This window comes from Macaca fascicularis, chromosome 16 (assembly GCF_037993035.2).
Source record: "Macaca fascicularis isolate 582-1 chromosome 16, T2T-MFA8v1.1".
Taxonomy (NCBI): Eukaryota; Metazoa; Chordata; class Mammalia; order Primates; family Cercopithecidae; genus Macaca; species Macaca fascicularis.
This window is the reverse complement of record NC_088390.1, coordinates 46978253-46994673: the sequence shown is the minus strand read 5'-3', so window position 1 is coordinate 46994673 and position 16421 is coordinate 46978253. Positions and strand designations below refer to the sequence as shown.

Sequence of the window (16421 nt, the reverse complement as noted above, 5' to 3'; positions counted from 1 at the left end):
TTGAGTCTTCCAAACAATCAACAAAACATGCTAATCATTTATTTAGGCTCTGTATAATTTATTCTTTCTTTATTTCTTTTTAGATTTTGCTTATATTTTGTTAAATTTGTCTCTAAATATTTTATATTTTCAGATGTTACTGAACCTGAAATTTCAAAAAATTATTCCAAGTATATAATAGTCCAGTTTTTATTCCAAGTATGTAGCAGAAAGTATTAGTTGTGATCTTTTATCCTGTGACCTTGCTAAATTCACTTTCTTCTAGTAGTTCTGAGCATTTTAAAATTTTCTTTTATTTTGACCTATGTTATTTAGGACTATGTGCATTAACTTCTAACTACCTAGAAATTTTTTATTTCTTTTTTTTGTGTGTGTACTAAAGATTGACATAATTTCTGGCTTATCAGAGATTGTCATTTATAATGCCCATTCTTAACAATTTTTTGAGACTTGTTTCTTAGCTTAATCATAAGTGTGGCTCATGAAAAAGTTCCGTATTCCTACAGTGGTGTTGCTTTAGAATAGAAAGAATAGAGGATATAAATGTCAGAGCAGATATTTACCCAGGCTTTTCCAAGTCCAAATTCGGTAGTTCTTCTACTTTACTGTACACAACAGTCCAGTGAGAGTATTTTCACCCCAGTTACACAAGTATAAATGTCCCAGGTATTTAAGGACAGTAAAGTAGGGAGTTTCATAGATATTATCTGAGTTTCATAGATAGTCAGTTTAAGTGTTAACTGACTTGTTAAGAACACTCATCCCTAAGAATCAATAGGGATGAGTGTTCTGTTAATTCTAGTAATGGGAAACATTTGAAAATACTAGGACAAGCTAAACTTCTGGGACTATTTTTTTATCTTGTGTGCATATGTGTGTGACTCTGGAATTCCTCAGTGACCACTGAAAATCCTCTCAATGGGCTGTTTTGTATAGTAGAAGAACTATGGAATTTGGACTTGGACAAGCGAGATTGAACTCCTGCTTTGACATTTATATGCTGCCGACTTGCTATTTGGGGCCCTTGGAGCACTCAGTTTCTCATTTGTAAAAAAGCAGGGATAAAAATAACTGTCCCTTACAAACGGCTGTTAGCATTATGTTTGTTAACTATTTTTAAACTATAAATCGCTATACACAAGTAGTTATTATTACATACATCCAAAACTCTACCCTTGTGCTAGTTGGACATTTTTTTACAATTAGAAAGGAAATTATGGCACTCATTTACTCCGTGTGTCTAATAATTGAATGAGGAAAAAGAGAATCAGGCATGTGAAGTGACAATGCCAAGGTCTCACAGTTAGCCAAATCTCCCAACTCTAGTCTGGTATTCCTTCATTATCTTAATTTTTGACCTTACTGTTAGTCCCCCATCTTTTTGATGAAAATGTTTTGCTAAGATTGCATTGGTAATGAAAAACTGCATGAACATTTAGAAGTAGATTAACAAAAATGAGAAATGGGATTTTTCTTTTTCTAATCTCTTTATTTATTTATTTATTTATTTGACAGACTCTTGCTCTGTCACCCAGGCAGGAGCACAGTGGCGCCAGCTGTGCTTACTGCAACCTCCACCTCCCAGGCTCAAGTGGTTCTTGTGCCTCAGCCTCCCAAGAAGCAGGGACTACAGGCCTGTACCACCACTACCGGCTAACTTTTGTATTTTTAATACAGACAGGGTTCCACAATGTTGGCCAGTCTGGTCTCGAACTCCTGGCCTCAAACGATCCTCCTACCTCCTACCTCTGGCACAGTGGCTCATGCCTGTAATCCCAACACTTTGGGAGGCCAAGGCAGGCAGATCACCTGAGGTTAGGCATTTGATAACAGCCTGGCCAACATGGAGAAACCCTGTCTCTACTAAAAATACAAAAATTAACGGGCATGGTGGCGCATGCCTGTAATCCCAACTACTCCAGAGGCTGAAACAGGAGAATTACTTGAACCTGGGAGGTGGAGGTTGTGGTAAGCCGAGATGGCACCACTGCACTCCAGCCTGGGTGACAGAGCAGAGCAAGTCTTTGTTTTTAAAAGGAAAAAAAAAAATTAGACCCAGGACAGTTTCTAATTTTTCAGCAATTAGAAACCTGTGATGAGTTGAGTGTATTTTATACATCACTAGATTTAAGTTGAGGAACTTTTTACTCCAGAAATACGTACCCTCATAACCTGCTGATCCATTATTGGGAGATTTATGGAGATTCTGAATGCTTTTAAATTGTATCCTAATTTGGCATTTTAATTTGTCTAATTCCCCAAGACTGACTGACTTCCTTCCTTGCTTCCCTTCCTCCCTCACTTCCTCCCTCCCTCCTTTCTTTTTCTTTTCTTTTCTTTTAACACGGTCTTACTCTATCGCCCAGGTTGAGGTGCAGTGCCACAATCATAGCTCACTGCAACCTCAAACTTCTGGACTCAGGCAGTCCTCTGGCCTCAGCCTCCCAAGTACCTGGGACTGTACACACATACCACCACACCTGGCTAATTGTTTTTTTGTTTTGTTTTGTTTTGTTTTTCTTTTAAGAGATGGGGTCTCACTATGTTTCCCAGGCTGGTCTGGACCTCCTGGCCTCAAATGATCTTCCTGTCTCGGCCTCCCAAAACGATAGGATTATTACAGGTGTGAGCCATCATGCCTAGCCCTTCCCAAGACCTTAGAAAGTTGAAAAAGATTCAATAAATTTTTTTCATATATTCCCATTCACGTCATTATGAATTTTCAGAGTACCTGTTGTTTAACTGGAACAACCACATGGTAGATACTGTTATCTGATTCAGAGTGTCAGATGATCTGATAGTTATTCTGATATTGTGCGTTCTATTTGAATTATCTTTGGCTTTATACCCCTGCACAAGTAGAAAACTGTATCAAAGCCTCATTTGTCAAGATATATTACTCAGATTATTTTGTTTCCAAGAGTAAGTCACAGTTCCTTAATCTTAACAGTTTTAGGGAAATCTACAGCTATTTTGGAGTAGTCTAATCCAATTAAGAAAAGATACTTCTGGCGGTTGAGGCCAGAGCATCTTTTGAGCCCGAGTTCCAGCCTGTGGTGACCTGTGACCGTGCTACTGCACTCTGGGTGACAGAGGAAGACCCTGTCACAAAACAAACAAACAACAAAAAATATAGATACTTCTGAAAGCAAGAAAGGTTACTGAGAAGCGTAATACTTATTGGCTGTCTTTGTGTGCCTTGTATGAAGAACAATGTGTTTTATTGAGCACACTGACATAATTTTTTACTTGAGAAAGTAAAATTCATCTGGATAGATGATTTTTTTTAAAGGAAGTATGTTCGTTTTATTTTGGAATTATGTTGCTAAGAAAATGAAAATCAATGGTTCTGTTACTCTCACTTTCTTTTCCTTTTCTACCTTGTTAACTTTTCCAATAACTCTTATATTACTCAGGGAGATGCTTTTATCATGTTATCCATAAATGTTTTTTGTTTTGCTTGGGGGGGACTCTCAGTAATTTACTTGCACATTGTTTTTGTATTACAAGTGTGGCTAATGTTTAAAATGAATGGAGTATTATAGTCTTAGCACTGGATATACAGCCTACAAAGAACCTTTGTGAGCTGATTTTTTCTAAGCACTTCTGCAGGAAACAAACATAAAAAACCCCACATTTAATGTTAACTCTGTTTTAAATGCTTCAGCTTCAGTTAAGGTCTGTTACACTCTTAATGCATTTCTTGTATCTATTTAAGTGTTCAAAATGAAAATTATTTGATGTTTGCATTATGCTTCTGCCCGGTTTCTGTCTTCTCAACCCCATCCACAGACCTATAAGATTTGTTTCAGAGGCCGGGCGCGGTGGCTCAAGCCTGTAATCCCAGCACTTTGGGAGGCCGAGACGGGTGGATCACGAGGTCAGGAGATCGAGACCATCCTGGATAACACGGTGAAACCCCGTCTCTACTAAGAAATACAAAAAACTAGCCGGGTGAGGTGGCGGGCGCCTGTAGTCCCAGCTACTCGGGAGGCTGAGGCCGGAGAATGGCGTGAACCCGGGAGGCAGAGCTTGCAGTGAGCTGAGATCCGGCCACTGCACTCCAGCCTGGGCTACAGAGCGAGACTCCGTCTCAAAAAAAAAAAAAAAAAGATTTGTTTCAGCAACCTCATTCTTACAAACAAAACTAACTTACAAACGTGCACTTGGTGCAAAGTAGATGCCACTGAAGGTCAAGAATATGTGTTAGATTTCTGTTTGAGGACATTTCAACATTTTAAACAGACTAGGAATACTTGGATTTACTCCTACATCTAGGAATCTCACTGACATTCTGTCATCACAGATTTCAAAAATTAGTGCTATTCGATTGAATTTTGAAAAGTGGCTCTCCTTAAAAATGATTATTTCATCTTACTTTAGCTATGTGGATAGACTAGAACCCTTTTACCTCATAATAATTTTTGATGGATTATCCTTGTAGTACATTTCAAGATGTTTAGATTGATGAAGAATAATTCATTTTTGTTATACAACACAAGCTAAGATTGTTCTAAATCTGTGGCTACTTCTGTTATGTAGTCTGTGGAAACCAGTTACATAGGCTTTTGTATAGCATACTAATAATGGAAAGGAAGTACCTGTAAGTGAATACTCAGGGCAGCATTTACCATGATTTTTTTGGAAAATTGTGACATTCAAGAAGCATGGAGATTAATGGGTATGATACTCCATTAAAAATATTAAAGAGCATGGAGAAACATTAAGTGACTACTATGTGCCAGTCACTGTGTAGTGTACTTATATATAATTTATCTTGGCTGGGCGTGGTGGCTCACACCTGTAATCCCAGCGCTTTGGGAGGCTAAGGCGGGTGGATCACCTGAGAGGTCAGGAGTTCCAGACCAGCCTGACCAACATGGTGAAACCCCATCTCTACTAAATACAAAAAATTAGCCGGGCGTGGTGGCAGACGTCTGTAGTCCCAGCTACTTGGGAGGCTGAGACAGGAGAATCACTTGAATCCAGGAAGCAGAGGTTGCAGTGAGCCGAAATTGTGCCATTGCACTCAAGCCTGGGCAACAAGAGCGAAACTCCGTCTCAAAAAAAAAAATTATCTTAAAGTAGAGAAACTAACTTGTTGAGAATCCCCCAAAACAAAACAAAAACATTTAAGGGTGACATAAAAATAGGGATGGGGGCTGGGCGCAATGGCTCACACCTGTAATCCCAGCACTTTGGGAGGCCAAGGTGGGTAGATCACCTAAGGTCAAGAGTTTGAGACCCGCCTGGCCAACATGGTGAAACCCTGTCTCTACTAAAAATACAAAAAATAACTGGGTGTGGTGGCACGCACCTGTAATTCCAGCTACTCGGGAGGCTGAGGCAGGAGAATCGCTTGAACTCAGGAGGCGGAGGTTGCAGTGAGCCATGATCGCGCCATTGCACTCCAGCCTGGGCAACAAGAGCAAAACTCCATCTCAAAAAAGAAAAATAAGGATGGAGATATTTTACAAATATGCACAAATGCAAATTATTTAACCTAAAGTCATATAACTAGTAAGTCAGGACATATTGGCAGCTTTCAGCCACCAAGTTTTCCCTTTTCCCTATAAAATGGGTCATGATGAAGATGATAATAAGTAAGATTAACAGGGTATGTTGATGCTAGATTAGTCACTGTTGCAGTTTGAAGACACATGCAGTAAAATACATCAGGTTTTTTCTGGAAAAAAGGTAGTCTAGCTAGACAAGATGGCTCTCACCTGTAATCCTAGCACTTTGGGAGGCCGAGACAGGAGGATCACTTGGTACCCAGAAGATCACTCTGGGTAACATAGTGAGACTCTGTCTCTACAAAAAAACAAAACAAAACAAACAAAACTATTCTGCAATCTGGATACCCTTATTTATACTAATCATCATTGTATTGCTCTGCTAGGGTTGTCATGACAGAATACCACAGACCGGATGGTTTAAACAACAGAAATTGTTTTTCTCACAGTTTTGTAGGCTGCAAGTCCAAGATCAAGGTGCCAGCAGGGTTTATTTCTGGTGAGGACTCTCTTCCCGGCTTACAGACAGCCACCTTCTCTCTGTGTCCTTACGTAGTCTTTCCTCTGTGTCCAGGTAGAAGAGAAAACTGTCTGGTACTTCTTCCAATAAGGACGTGAGTCCTTATTAGGGTACCACCCTTATTACCTCATTTAACCTTAATTAGCTTCTTAAAGGCAGTATCTCCAAATTATAGTCACATGAGTATTAGGACTTCACCATATGAATTTGAGGGGGCACAATTCAACCCATTACAAGCATATACTCTCCTTATAGCCAGTTGGTATGAGAAGTCAGATTATACACAAAATACTATTTGGGAGCATGAATTCAAAGATGGATGGTGAGATGATCAAAGGCCTTGATAATCATGCTGTGTGCCCCAATAGATACGAGGTTTATAGGCTAGCACTGTGCTGGAGATAGAGTTACCATTTTGTTTTGTTTAACTTCTCTTTTATCATAAAACCAGTCCCCTTAAATTATTTTTTTCAGGCAGTTCAGTTAATAATTTTATGGTTATGAATCCAGCCTAATAATGCCCCCCAGTGTAACATAAAAAACTTACAGCAACCTGTACTCCCATTTTGATTAGATTTGAGTCTTAGGCCGGGCACAGTGGCTTATGCCTGTAACCCCAACACTTTGGGAGACCGAGGCTAGTGGATCGCCTGAGGTCAGGAGTTCAAGACCAGCATGGCCAACATGGTGAAACCCCATCTCTACTAAAAAATACAAAAAAATTGTCCGGGCATGGGGGCCCATGCCTGTAATCCCAGCTACTGGGTAGACTGAGGCAGGAGAATGGCTTGAACCTGGAAGGCAGATGTTGCAGTGAGCTCTGATTGCTCCACTGAAGGTGGAGGTTGCAGTGAGCTGTGATTGCTCCACTGCACGCCAGCCTGGGTGACAGAGAAAGACGATCTCAAGAAAAAAGATTTGAGTCTTTAACTCCTAAATCACATTTTGGGGCCAGCTCTTATGTTACCTCACTTTTCTAGATTGAGCTTGTCCCTTTCAATATTCTCAGAAAAATAATTTTTGATTAGTTTGGAGGGTGGGGTTGTCTTCCCAATAGGTCAGTGTACTCCTAAGATGACCGTTGTATCTGGGTCCTGCCTCCAGGTTTGTCACTAGCTTGTTCTGTGACATTACACAAGTCACTTACCTCTGAGATGTTTATCTGTGAATAAGTAGAATAGGCTTGATACTCTCTAAGGTTCCTTCTGTGATTCTAATTATTCTTACAGCATATTGATAAAGCACTTTCATAAAGCAGTATCACAACATCATTTTGCCTTTGAAAGAAAGAATTGTCAGTATGTAGAGGGTATTTAAGGCTGAGTGAATAGATGACATCATTAGGGAGAGAGTATAAAGGGAATACAAAAAGGAATCTAGGCCCAGGCTTTGAAGAACCCCAGGACGTAGAGCAGGGGGAACCGTCAGAGAAATAGGAAGAAAAATGAAAGTATTTCAAGAAATAGAGAGTGGATACTTGTGTTCAGTGAAGGTAAGAGGTTCAGTAAGATGTGTCCTTTGGATTTGGCAAATGGAAGTAATCAGTAATCTTCACAAAAGCAATTTATTTTTATTTGTCAGGGCAGAAGTCATACCACAATGAATCAGGCAGAAATATAGTGATGAGTAAGTGGAGACTGTATGTAGGCAACTGTTTTGAGAACTGTTTATGAAGGAGGAATGAAAAATGGGAAATACTGAATAATGCTTATTTTCTGGTGAGAATAAAGGGGTAAAGATTGATTACACAGTGAGAACAGAAGGAGTCAAGTCCCTGAGAAGGAGGAAGGGAATGATATATATATTGACATAATGGCCTTTGGTAAGTAGAGGACACTGCCGAGTCATAAAGAGAGAAAGAATGCTGACATGGGTGAAGTGTAAATATTTTAGTAGGCTTAGTAGTAGTGGGATTGGTGAATTCTCTCACTGCTTTTATTATTTTAAAAAACGTGACAGAGCTGGACACGGTTCATACCTGTAATCCCAGCACTTTGGGAGGCCAAGGCTGGGGGATCACTTGAGCCCAGGAGTTCAAGACCAGCCTGGGCAACATGAGGAAACCCAGTCTCTACAAAAAAAATACAAAAATTAGCTTGACATGGTGGCATGTTCCTGTAGTTCCAGCTGCTCGGGAGGCTGAAGTGGGAGGATCACTTGAACCCAGGAGGTCGAGGGAGCAGTAAGCCATTATTGCACCACTGCACTGCAGCCCAGGGGACAGAGTGAGACCCTGTCTAAAAAAAAAAAGTCAGCGTCTGAAAATAAGAAAGGAAAAAAGAGGGTAAAACATTTTAGGAGCAAGAACAAAGAATGAAATATTGTCAAAGTTAAAAAAAAAGATTATTAGCAGGAATCATCAATTTTAGGTTTGAGATTTGGCATCTTAATAACTGGGCTGGGCACAGTGGCTCAAGCCTTTAATCCTAGTACTTTGGGAGGCTGAGATGGGCGGATCACTTGAGCCCAGGAGTTTGAGACCAGCCTGGACAACATGGCGAAACCCCATCTCTATAAAAATTAGCCTGTCATGGTGGTGTACACATGTAGTCCCAGCTACTTAGGAAGCTGAGGCAGGAGGATTGTTTGAACCCGGGAGGCGGAGGTTGCAGTGAGCCAATATTGTGCTATTGCACGCCAGCCTACAAAACAGAGTGAGACTCTGTCTCAAAAATAATAATAGGCGGGACACGGTGGCTCACGCCTGTAATCCCAGCACTTTGGGAGGCCGAGGTGGGTTGATCACAAGGTCAGGAGTTTAAGACCAGCCTGGCCAACATAGTAAAACCCCATCTTTACTAAAAATACAAAAATTAGCTGGGCGTGGTGGTGGGTGCTTGTAGTCCCAGCTACTTGGGAGGCTGAGACAGGAGAATCACTTGAACCCAGGAAGCAGAGGTTGCAGTGAACTGAGATGCCACTGCACTCCAGCCTGGGCAACACAGTGAGACTGTCTTAAAATAATAATGATAATAATAATAATTGGCACATAATGGACCATTGATACATATTTGTTGAATTAAGAATTTGAAGTGGCTGTGTAATTGTGTGATTTTCTTCAGTTATGTTCAGCTGCTTAGACAGATCATAAGAATGCAGAGGATTCTGGAGGCATTGCAGTTTTGCAAAGTTTTACAGTATGTATGATTGGGGGAAGAAGAGGCAAAGTAATTGAGGATGTTTTCAAGGGAATTTTGAAAGGCAAGGAAAAATGTAAAATCCTTTACAAAATGGTTAAAATACAGAAAAGCTTTGAAGTTTTTATAAGCTTAACTATTTAGAACACTAGTGGTTGTTTTATTTTGATTGTTTCATACTTGGGATGGTTTTAAATCATCCTAAATGGTCAAAATGCAAAAAAAAAAACCAAAAACAAAAACAAAAAACGGGTTTGATTCTTTTTAAGCTTAACTGTTTAAAACCTCAGTGGCCCTCTTGTTTGGCCTTACGCTATATTTCCTTCTTTTGGGAATGACAAAAAGGTTTTGAAAAGTTGTTTTTTAAACTGCGAATTTATTTTGTTCATGAAGAAATAGACTGATGAAAATAACTTCATTCCCTGGGTTATTTCTTACAAAACAGAATTTCAGACTATTATGTTTTCTAAAGAGAATTTTGGAGAAGAAAATGTCAGTATGCTCTTCTTTTTTAGCACATTGTGTAAGAACACATTATTTGCTCTAATGAAAACCGCTATTGCAATAGCTTAAAAACAAAACGTTCAAATAATTGTGCAATACCATTGTTATAAGTACATACTCATAGACCCAAAATGTTTTGGGTAAAACAATGACACTGTGGGAAAGAGTAAATAGGGGCAAATGAGTTCAATTGTCAGTGTTTTGTAGGGAAAGGTTTTAGAATGTTATTTGTAAAGCAAACCCTTTTGCGCCCTGTTTATCTTTTCATCACAGATTCAATAAATTTTACTTACTGTGATAGAGATGAATGGCTGGCTTTAAAATATCTTAAATATCCTTAAATATCTTATATGCAAATATCATATATTTAGATATTTACAAATGTTTAAATATCTTTAAAATATTTTTAAAAGATATTGCCTATAAGATTTGGTTGAATATGAAAACACATAGGTTTTTTTTTTTTTTTTTTTTTGCTTGAGATGGAGTCCTGCTCTGTTGCCCAGGCTGGAGTGCAGTGGTGCAATCTTGGCTCACTGCAACCTCCACCTCCTGGGTTCAAGTGATTCTCCTGCCTCAGCCTCCCGAATAGCTGGGATTACAGGCGCAAGCCACCACACCCAGCTAATTTATGTATTTTTAGTAGAGATGAGGTTTTGCCATGTTGGCCAGGCTGGTCTTGAACTCCTGACCTCAGGTGATCTGCCCGCCTCAGCCTCCCAAAGTGCTGGAATTACAGGCATGAGCTACCACAACCAGCCAAACTCACATAGTTTTAAGTATTTGCAGAACTTAAGTATAGTTTCAAGTTAAATGGCAGGTGGAAAATCATTAACCTTTTTATATGGTTCCATTTCAAACATCCTCAGTTTATTTTTTTATTAATAAAATTCAGATTTGTGAAATAGATTTCCATTTTGTAATCCTATTGTGATGCTCTAACATCTTTGGTTTTTGTTGTTGTTTTGTAATTGCTTGAGCTACATTATCTTTTTTGCTGAATCTTCACACAAGTATGACTTAAGTTTGCAAAGTTAAACTTTCAGCTTCTATGAACTCGTCTGAATATATCGTCCTCTGAGCTCCCATAGTATTTTCTACTTCATGGTCTTCATCATAGCTAGTATATGTTGAGGTCACATGAAAGGTGAGGCAATATGTTAGTATTTTATGTACATTACCTTGTTTAATTCTCAACCCTCTGATGTGTGTCATATTATCTCGGTTTTACAAACTAAGAAAAACTGATGTTTAGATAGATTTACAAATTTCTCCAGTCTTTTAGACTCTTTTTTCTTTTTTTTGCTTGCTCTGTCGTCCAGGCTGGAGTGCAGTGGTGCGATCTCGGCTCACTGCAAGCTCCGCCTCGTGGGTTCATGCCATTCTCCTGCCTCAGCCTCCCAAGTAGTTGGGACTACAGGCGCCCACCACTGCGCCCGGATATTTTTTTGTATTTTTAGTAGAGACGGGGTTTTGCCATGTTAGCCAGGATGGTCTCGATCTCCTGACCTTGTGATCCGCCCACCTGGGCCTCCCAAAGTGTTGGGATTACAGGCGTGAGCCATCGTGCCTGGCCCTGTTAGACTCTTAAGACCTGACTAAAACATTGTCTTTTCATCTAATTTTATTTAAATGCCTATTTCGGCCGGGCGCGGTGGCTCAAGCCTGTAATCCCAGCACTTTGGGAGGCCGAGACGGGCGGATCACGAGGTCAGGAGATCGAGACCATCCTGGCTAACACAGTGAAACCCCGTCTCTACTAAAAATACAAAAACTTAGCCGGGCGAGGTGGCAGGCGCCTGTAGTCCCAGCTACTTGGGAGGCTGAGGCAGGAGAATGGCGTGAACCTGGGAGGCGGAGCTTGCAGTGAGCTGAGATCCGGCCACTGCACTCCAGCCTGGGTGACAGAGCGAGACTCCGTCTCAAAAAAAAAATAAAAATAAAAATAAAAATAAATGCCTATTTCATCCCATTCTGTTATAATTGATTTCTTGTGTTCATTTGGCTTCTTTACCAGACTGTGATCCTCTTGAGGACAGGGACCTCCTTATCCTATTCATATTTGTATCCTCAGTGCCCATTGGAGACCCAAGAACTTTTAAAATGAGAGCTGAACGAACAACACTGGCATCACTGATATGGTAACAATGAGGCATGTGCCGTGAAGTTGTTTTTCTAGTTTAGGCATTTTGTAGGTTTATTACCTCCTACCCTTTTGATGTATTGGCATTTATAGTCACACATACATGCATATCAACAAACATACATATACATACATAGATTATTTCATCTACACATCAATCATTTGAAAGCGGCAATTATTGTCCTCATTTTGTGAATCCAAAAAATCAAGGCCTAAAGAAAATGAAACTTTGCTTAAGATCACACAGCTAGTTAGTGGCAAATCTGGGATCAAATCCAGATTTTTCAGACTTTAAATCTTATGATTGTCTACTTAAGGATATCTATACTAATAGAAACCTTTATTTTATTTCTTGATATGTTTATTTGCTTATTCAGCATTGAAGACAACAAAACAAAGGTATCCACAAATGGATTGTATCTTAAAAAGGAGAATATTACACAGATGAATGTGTGCTTTTTTTTCCGTCATTTTTGTAGTCTTTCACTTGTTTTCCTTTATGAGGCATAAAGTTTGAAAATATTTACAATAATTATAGTTTAGTCAAGGAATAAATTAGCACCAGCTATCAAACTACAGGAAGATTGAACCCGTAACCATATCATATTCTGATCAGCTAAATATAAATCTAGCATGACTCTTGGCACATACAGATTGTTCAGTTAATATTTTTTGAGTGAATGGGTAAACAGACCTTATCAAGTGATTTCATGAGTTTTCTTTCTTAATAATATAACCCCCTAACTCATATATCTGACTTTGAATTCTAAACTGTCACTAAATCTGCTCATAAAATATAAAAATTTTTGCCATTTGGCCATGAGAATACTCCTAATACTCTTGGGTCTTCTATTAAATATAGATAAGCCTGAGTAGTGGCTTATGCCTGGAATCCTACCACTTTGGGAAGCCGAGGCAGGAGGATCACTTCAGGCCAGGAGTTCGAGACCAGCCTGGGCAACATAACTAAATGAATGAATGAATAAATGAGATTTGTAGAACATTATACCATTCTTTTTCTATGAATATATTATTCATATGTATTCACAACATATTTGGAAGTTCAGATAGTTCCTGCTGGTAACTGTTCTTAAATAGCTTTATTGAAACATAATTCACATATCATATAATTCACCCAATTAAAAAGTATGTTCACATCTATGCAACTATCAAAACAATTTTAGAACATTATCCCCCCAGAAAGAAACTCACAACTCATTGGCAGCTACTCCCCATCTTTCTCCTGCTAATTTGCTACTTTCTGTTGTTATGGATATGCATATTCTGGAAATTTCATATAAATGGGAATCATAACATGTAGTCTTTTGTGACTGACTTCTTTCACTTAGCATATTTTCAGACTCCATTGATGCAGTAGTATGTATTACTACTTTATTTCTTTTTATGGCTGATTAATATTTCATTGTTTGGATATACTATATACCATATTTCCTATATCCATTCATCAGTTCATAAGACATTTGGGTTATAGGCTGGGTGCGGTGACTCACACCTGTAATCCCAGAACTTTGGGAGGCTGAGGCAGGTGGATCACAAGGTCAGGAGTTCAAGACCATCCTGACCAACATGGTGAAACCCTGTCTCTACTAAAAATACAAAAATTAGCCAGGCATGGTGGCGGGCACCTGTAATCCCAGTTACTTGGGAGACTGAGGCAGGAGAACCACTTGAACTCAGGAGCAGAGGTTGCAGTGAGCCGAGATCACGCCACTGCACTCCAGCCTGGGCAACAGAGTGAGACTCCATCTCAAAAAAAATAAAAATAGAAAAAAACACCTTTTGTCTGTTGACAGTGTCACTATGAACATTCCTGAATTGCTGAGTCATATGATAACTGTATTTTACCTTTGGAGGAGCTGACAGATTGTTTTCCAAAGCAGCTGAACTCTTGCATTCCTTCCAGCAGTTCCGATTTCTCCACATCCTCACTAACTCTTGTTATTAATTATTATCTGTCTTTTTTTTTTTTTTTTTTTTTTGAGACAGAGTCTTGCTGTTGTCGCCTAGGCTGGAGTACAATGGCATAATCTCGGCTCACTGCAACCTCCACCTCCGGGGTTCAAGCAATTCTCTTGCCTCAGCCTCCCGAGTAGCTGGGATTACAGGTCCTCATCACCACACCTGGCTAATTTTTATATTTTTAGTAGAGACAGGGTTTCGCCATGTTTGGGCAGGCTGGTCTTGAACTCCTGACCTCATGATCCGCCTGCCTTGGCCTCCCAAAGTGCTGGGATTACAGGCATGAGCCACCGCACCCAGCCTATTATCTGTCTTTTTTACTATAACCATGCTAACAGGTATGAGATTGTATCTCATTGTGGTTTAATTTGCATTTCCTTGATGGCTGAAGATGTTAGACATCTTTTTATATACTTATTAACAATTTGTTTTATCTTTGGAGAAATACCTGCGCAGCTCCTCTCTGTTTATTAATTGGATTATTTGCTTTTTATTACTGAGTTGTAAGAGTTTGCAGTCCAGGTACATGCATTTTATGAAATGTATGTGATTTGTGAATACTTTCCCCTGTGGGTTGTATTTATTTTCACTTTCTTTTTTCTTTTTTTTTTTTTTTAAGCAGGGTCTCCCTCTTGCCCAGGCTGTAATGCAGTGGCACAGTCATACCTCACTGTAGCCTTGAACCCCTGAGCCCAAGCAATCCTCCCACCTCAGCCTCCTGAGCAACTAGAACTACAGGCATGGGTCATCACTCCTGGCTATTTTATTTATCGTATATAGAGATGGGATTTCACTGTGTAGCCCAGACTGACCTCAAACTCCTGACCTCAAGTGATCACCCCACCTTGGTCTCCCAAAACGCTAGGATTATAGGCATGAGCCACCGCACCTGGCCCCAGTTGTCTTTTTATAAGTGTCTGGGCAAGTTTTTTTTTTTTTTTTTTTTTTTTCTTTTTTTTTTTGAGACGGAGGAGTCTCGCTTTGTCGCCCAGGCTGGAGTGCAGTGGCCGGATCTCAGCTCACTGCAAGCTCCGCCTCCCGGGTTTACGCCATTCTCCTGCCTCAGCCTCCCGAGTAGCTGGGACTACAGGCACCCACCACCTCGCCCGGCTAGTTTTTTGTATTTTTAGTAGAGACGGGGTTTCACCATATTAGCCAGGATGGTCTCGATCTCCTGACCTCGTGATCCGCCCGTCTCGGCCTCCCAAAGTGCTGGGATTACAGGCTTGAGCCACCACGCCCGGCCTGGGCAAGTTTTAATACTGTGTTAAGGACTCAGCATTTTAGCCTTTTATTGAGCATTTTAGCCTTTTATTGAAGTGATGTACTTTTTGAGTGAAAGTTTTGCTTTACTAACACCTGCAGAATGATACAATCATAGGCAATCTGGTTTTTATGTGTTGTATTACAGTGATTTAAAGTAGAAGCACTGATATCTGTAGTATGAAGCATGTTATAAATAAAGTACATTTAACTATCTTAAACATTTCAAAAAAAAATTTTTTTTTGCCCATATCATTTTATTCAGTAGAATTGTTTCCTAAATAAAACTGGTCTGTGATCTTAGATTTATGTATCAACATTTGCAGCATCTTTCGTAGTATATTCTATTTATATATAATAATGTTAAAGGAAATATGAAAGAAAATGGTAAAAAGGTAAAAATGATAAGATTAATTCTGAGTACATAGTAGTATGATATTAAATTGTAAATTAGAAAGATGTTAGACCTTCTAGTGTGTTAACATTTGGAGGTGCTAGTGCTTGATATCCTCCTTCTGTGGACAAATTACCTCCAAATTTCAATCTGGAAAATCCCTGAAATAACTACTAGGAAAAGTTTTACAACTATATGGCTTTTATATTTTTACTATTTGTATTGGAATATCTATATAAATTGTTCAAAGTTTGGTTATAAAAGAAAAAAAGTGTAAACACATCATACATATCATGTGGGTTATTACTGTGATGTTATTCCTGTATTCAGTTTTATTCAGTCATGGCTACACAGCAGAAGTTTGTAACGTATTGCTGGATTTTATTTTGCTGTATTAGCTCCTCAAGAGTTACTGATCTATGAAATGGCAGAGAATGGAAAAAATTGTGACCAGAGACGTGTAGCAATGAACAAGGAACAACATAATGGAAATTTCACAGGTAAATTTTGATGGTTTGGAGGGAGGAGTGCTATGGGTTTAAATGATATAGTTTTCATTGGAATAAAATAGAGATATATTACTTCTTGTATTTTTAATCTTATATTAATTTCTTCTTAGTAAATTAAATTATGGGTCAGTCAGGGCCTGTAAGGTGATTTTTCACAGTGATGGCAGAAGCAGCCTGGCTACAATCACATAAACAGTGTTCCAGGTGCAAGATTACTTGTTAATCTTATGGTATGGTCAGTGTTTATTTGGCTTTGCTCAGTGCTCAATTTTATTGTGCTATTTTGTAATTCTAGAAGTAGATTATAAACTTACTACACTGTTCTTAAGTATACCGTTATCAAAAAAGTTAGAATGTGAATATCATTTAAAAATTTATTTTAAAATTATAGTTTGAGATGAATAAACTTGTATTTTAGCCAGATTGGAATTTGTGGTAAATTTCAGTGTATTTGA

The 16421-nt window shown here is 39.0% G+C and overlaps 1 protein-coding gene across 9 annotated transcripts in view; it reads left to right on the top strand.

The window, feature by feature from the left end:
* The window catches only part of VMP1 (vacuole membrane protein 1), a 139320-nt gene that overhangs the window by 7934 nt on the left and 114965 nt on the right, over window positions 1–16421 (top strand). For 6 of the 9 annotated variants that reach the window (XM_045376090.2, XM_045376088.2, XM_045376082.2 and 3 more), the window contains one exon: window positions 15856–15957. Coding sequence is in view for 8 of the 9 variants with exons in the window: in XM_045376088.2 (XP_045232023.1) it covers window positions 15882–15957 (76 nt within the window). In the remaining variant the exon portion in view is untranslated. Of the gene's footprint in view, window positions 1–11694; window positions 11819–15855; window positions 15958–16421 lie in introns of all 9 variants that reach the window. The other 3 variants (XM_045376084.2, XM_074019104.1, XM_015437826.3) reach the window with 2 other exon arrangements.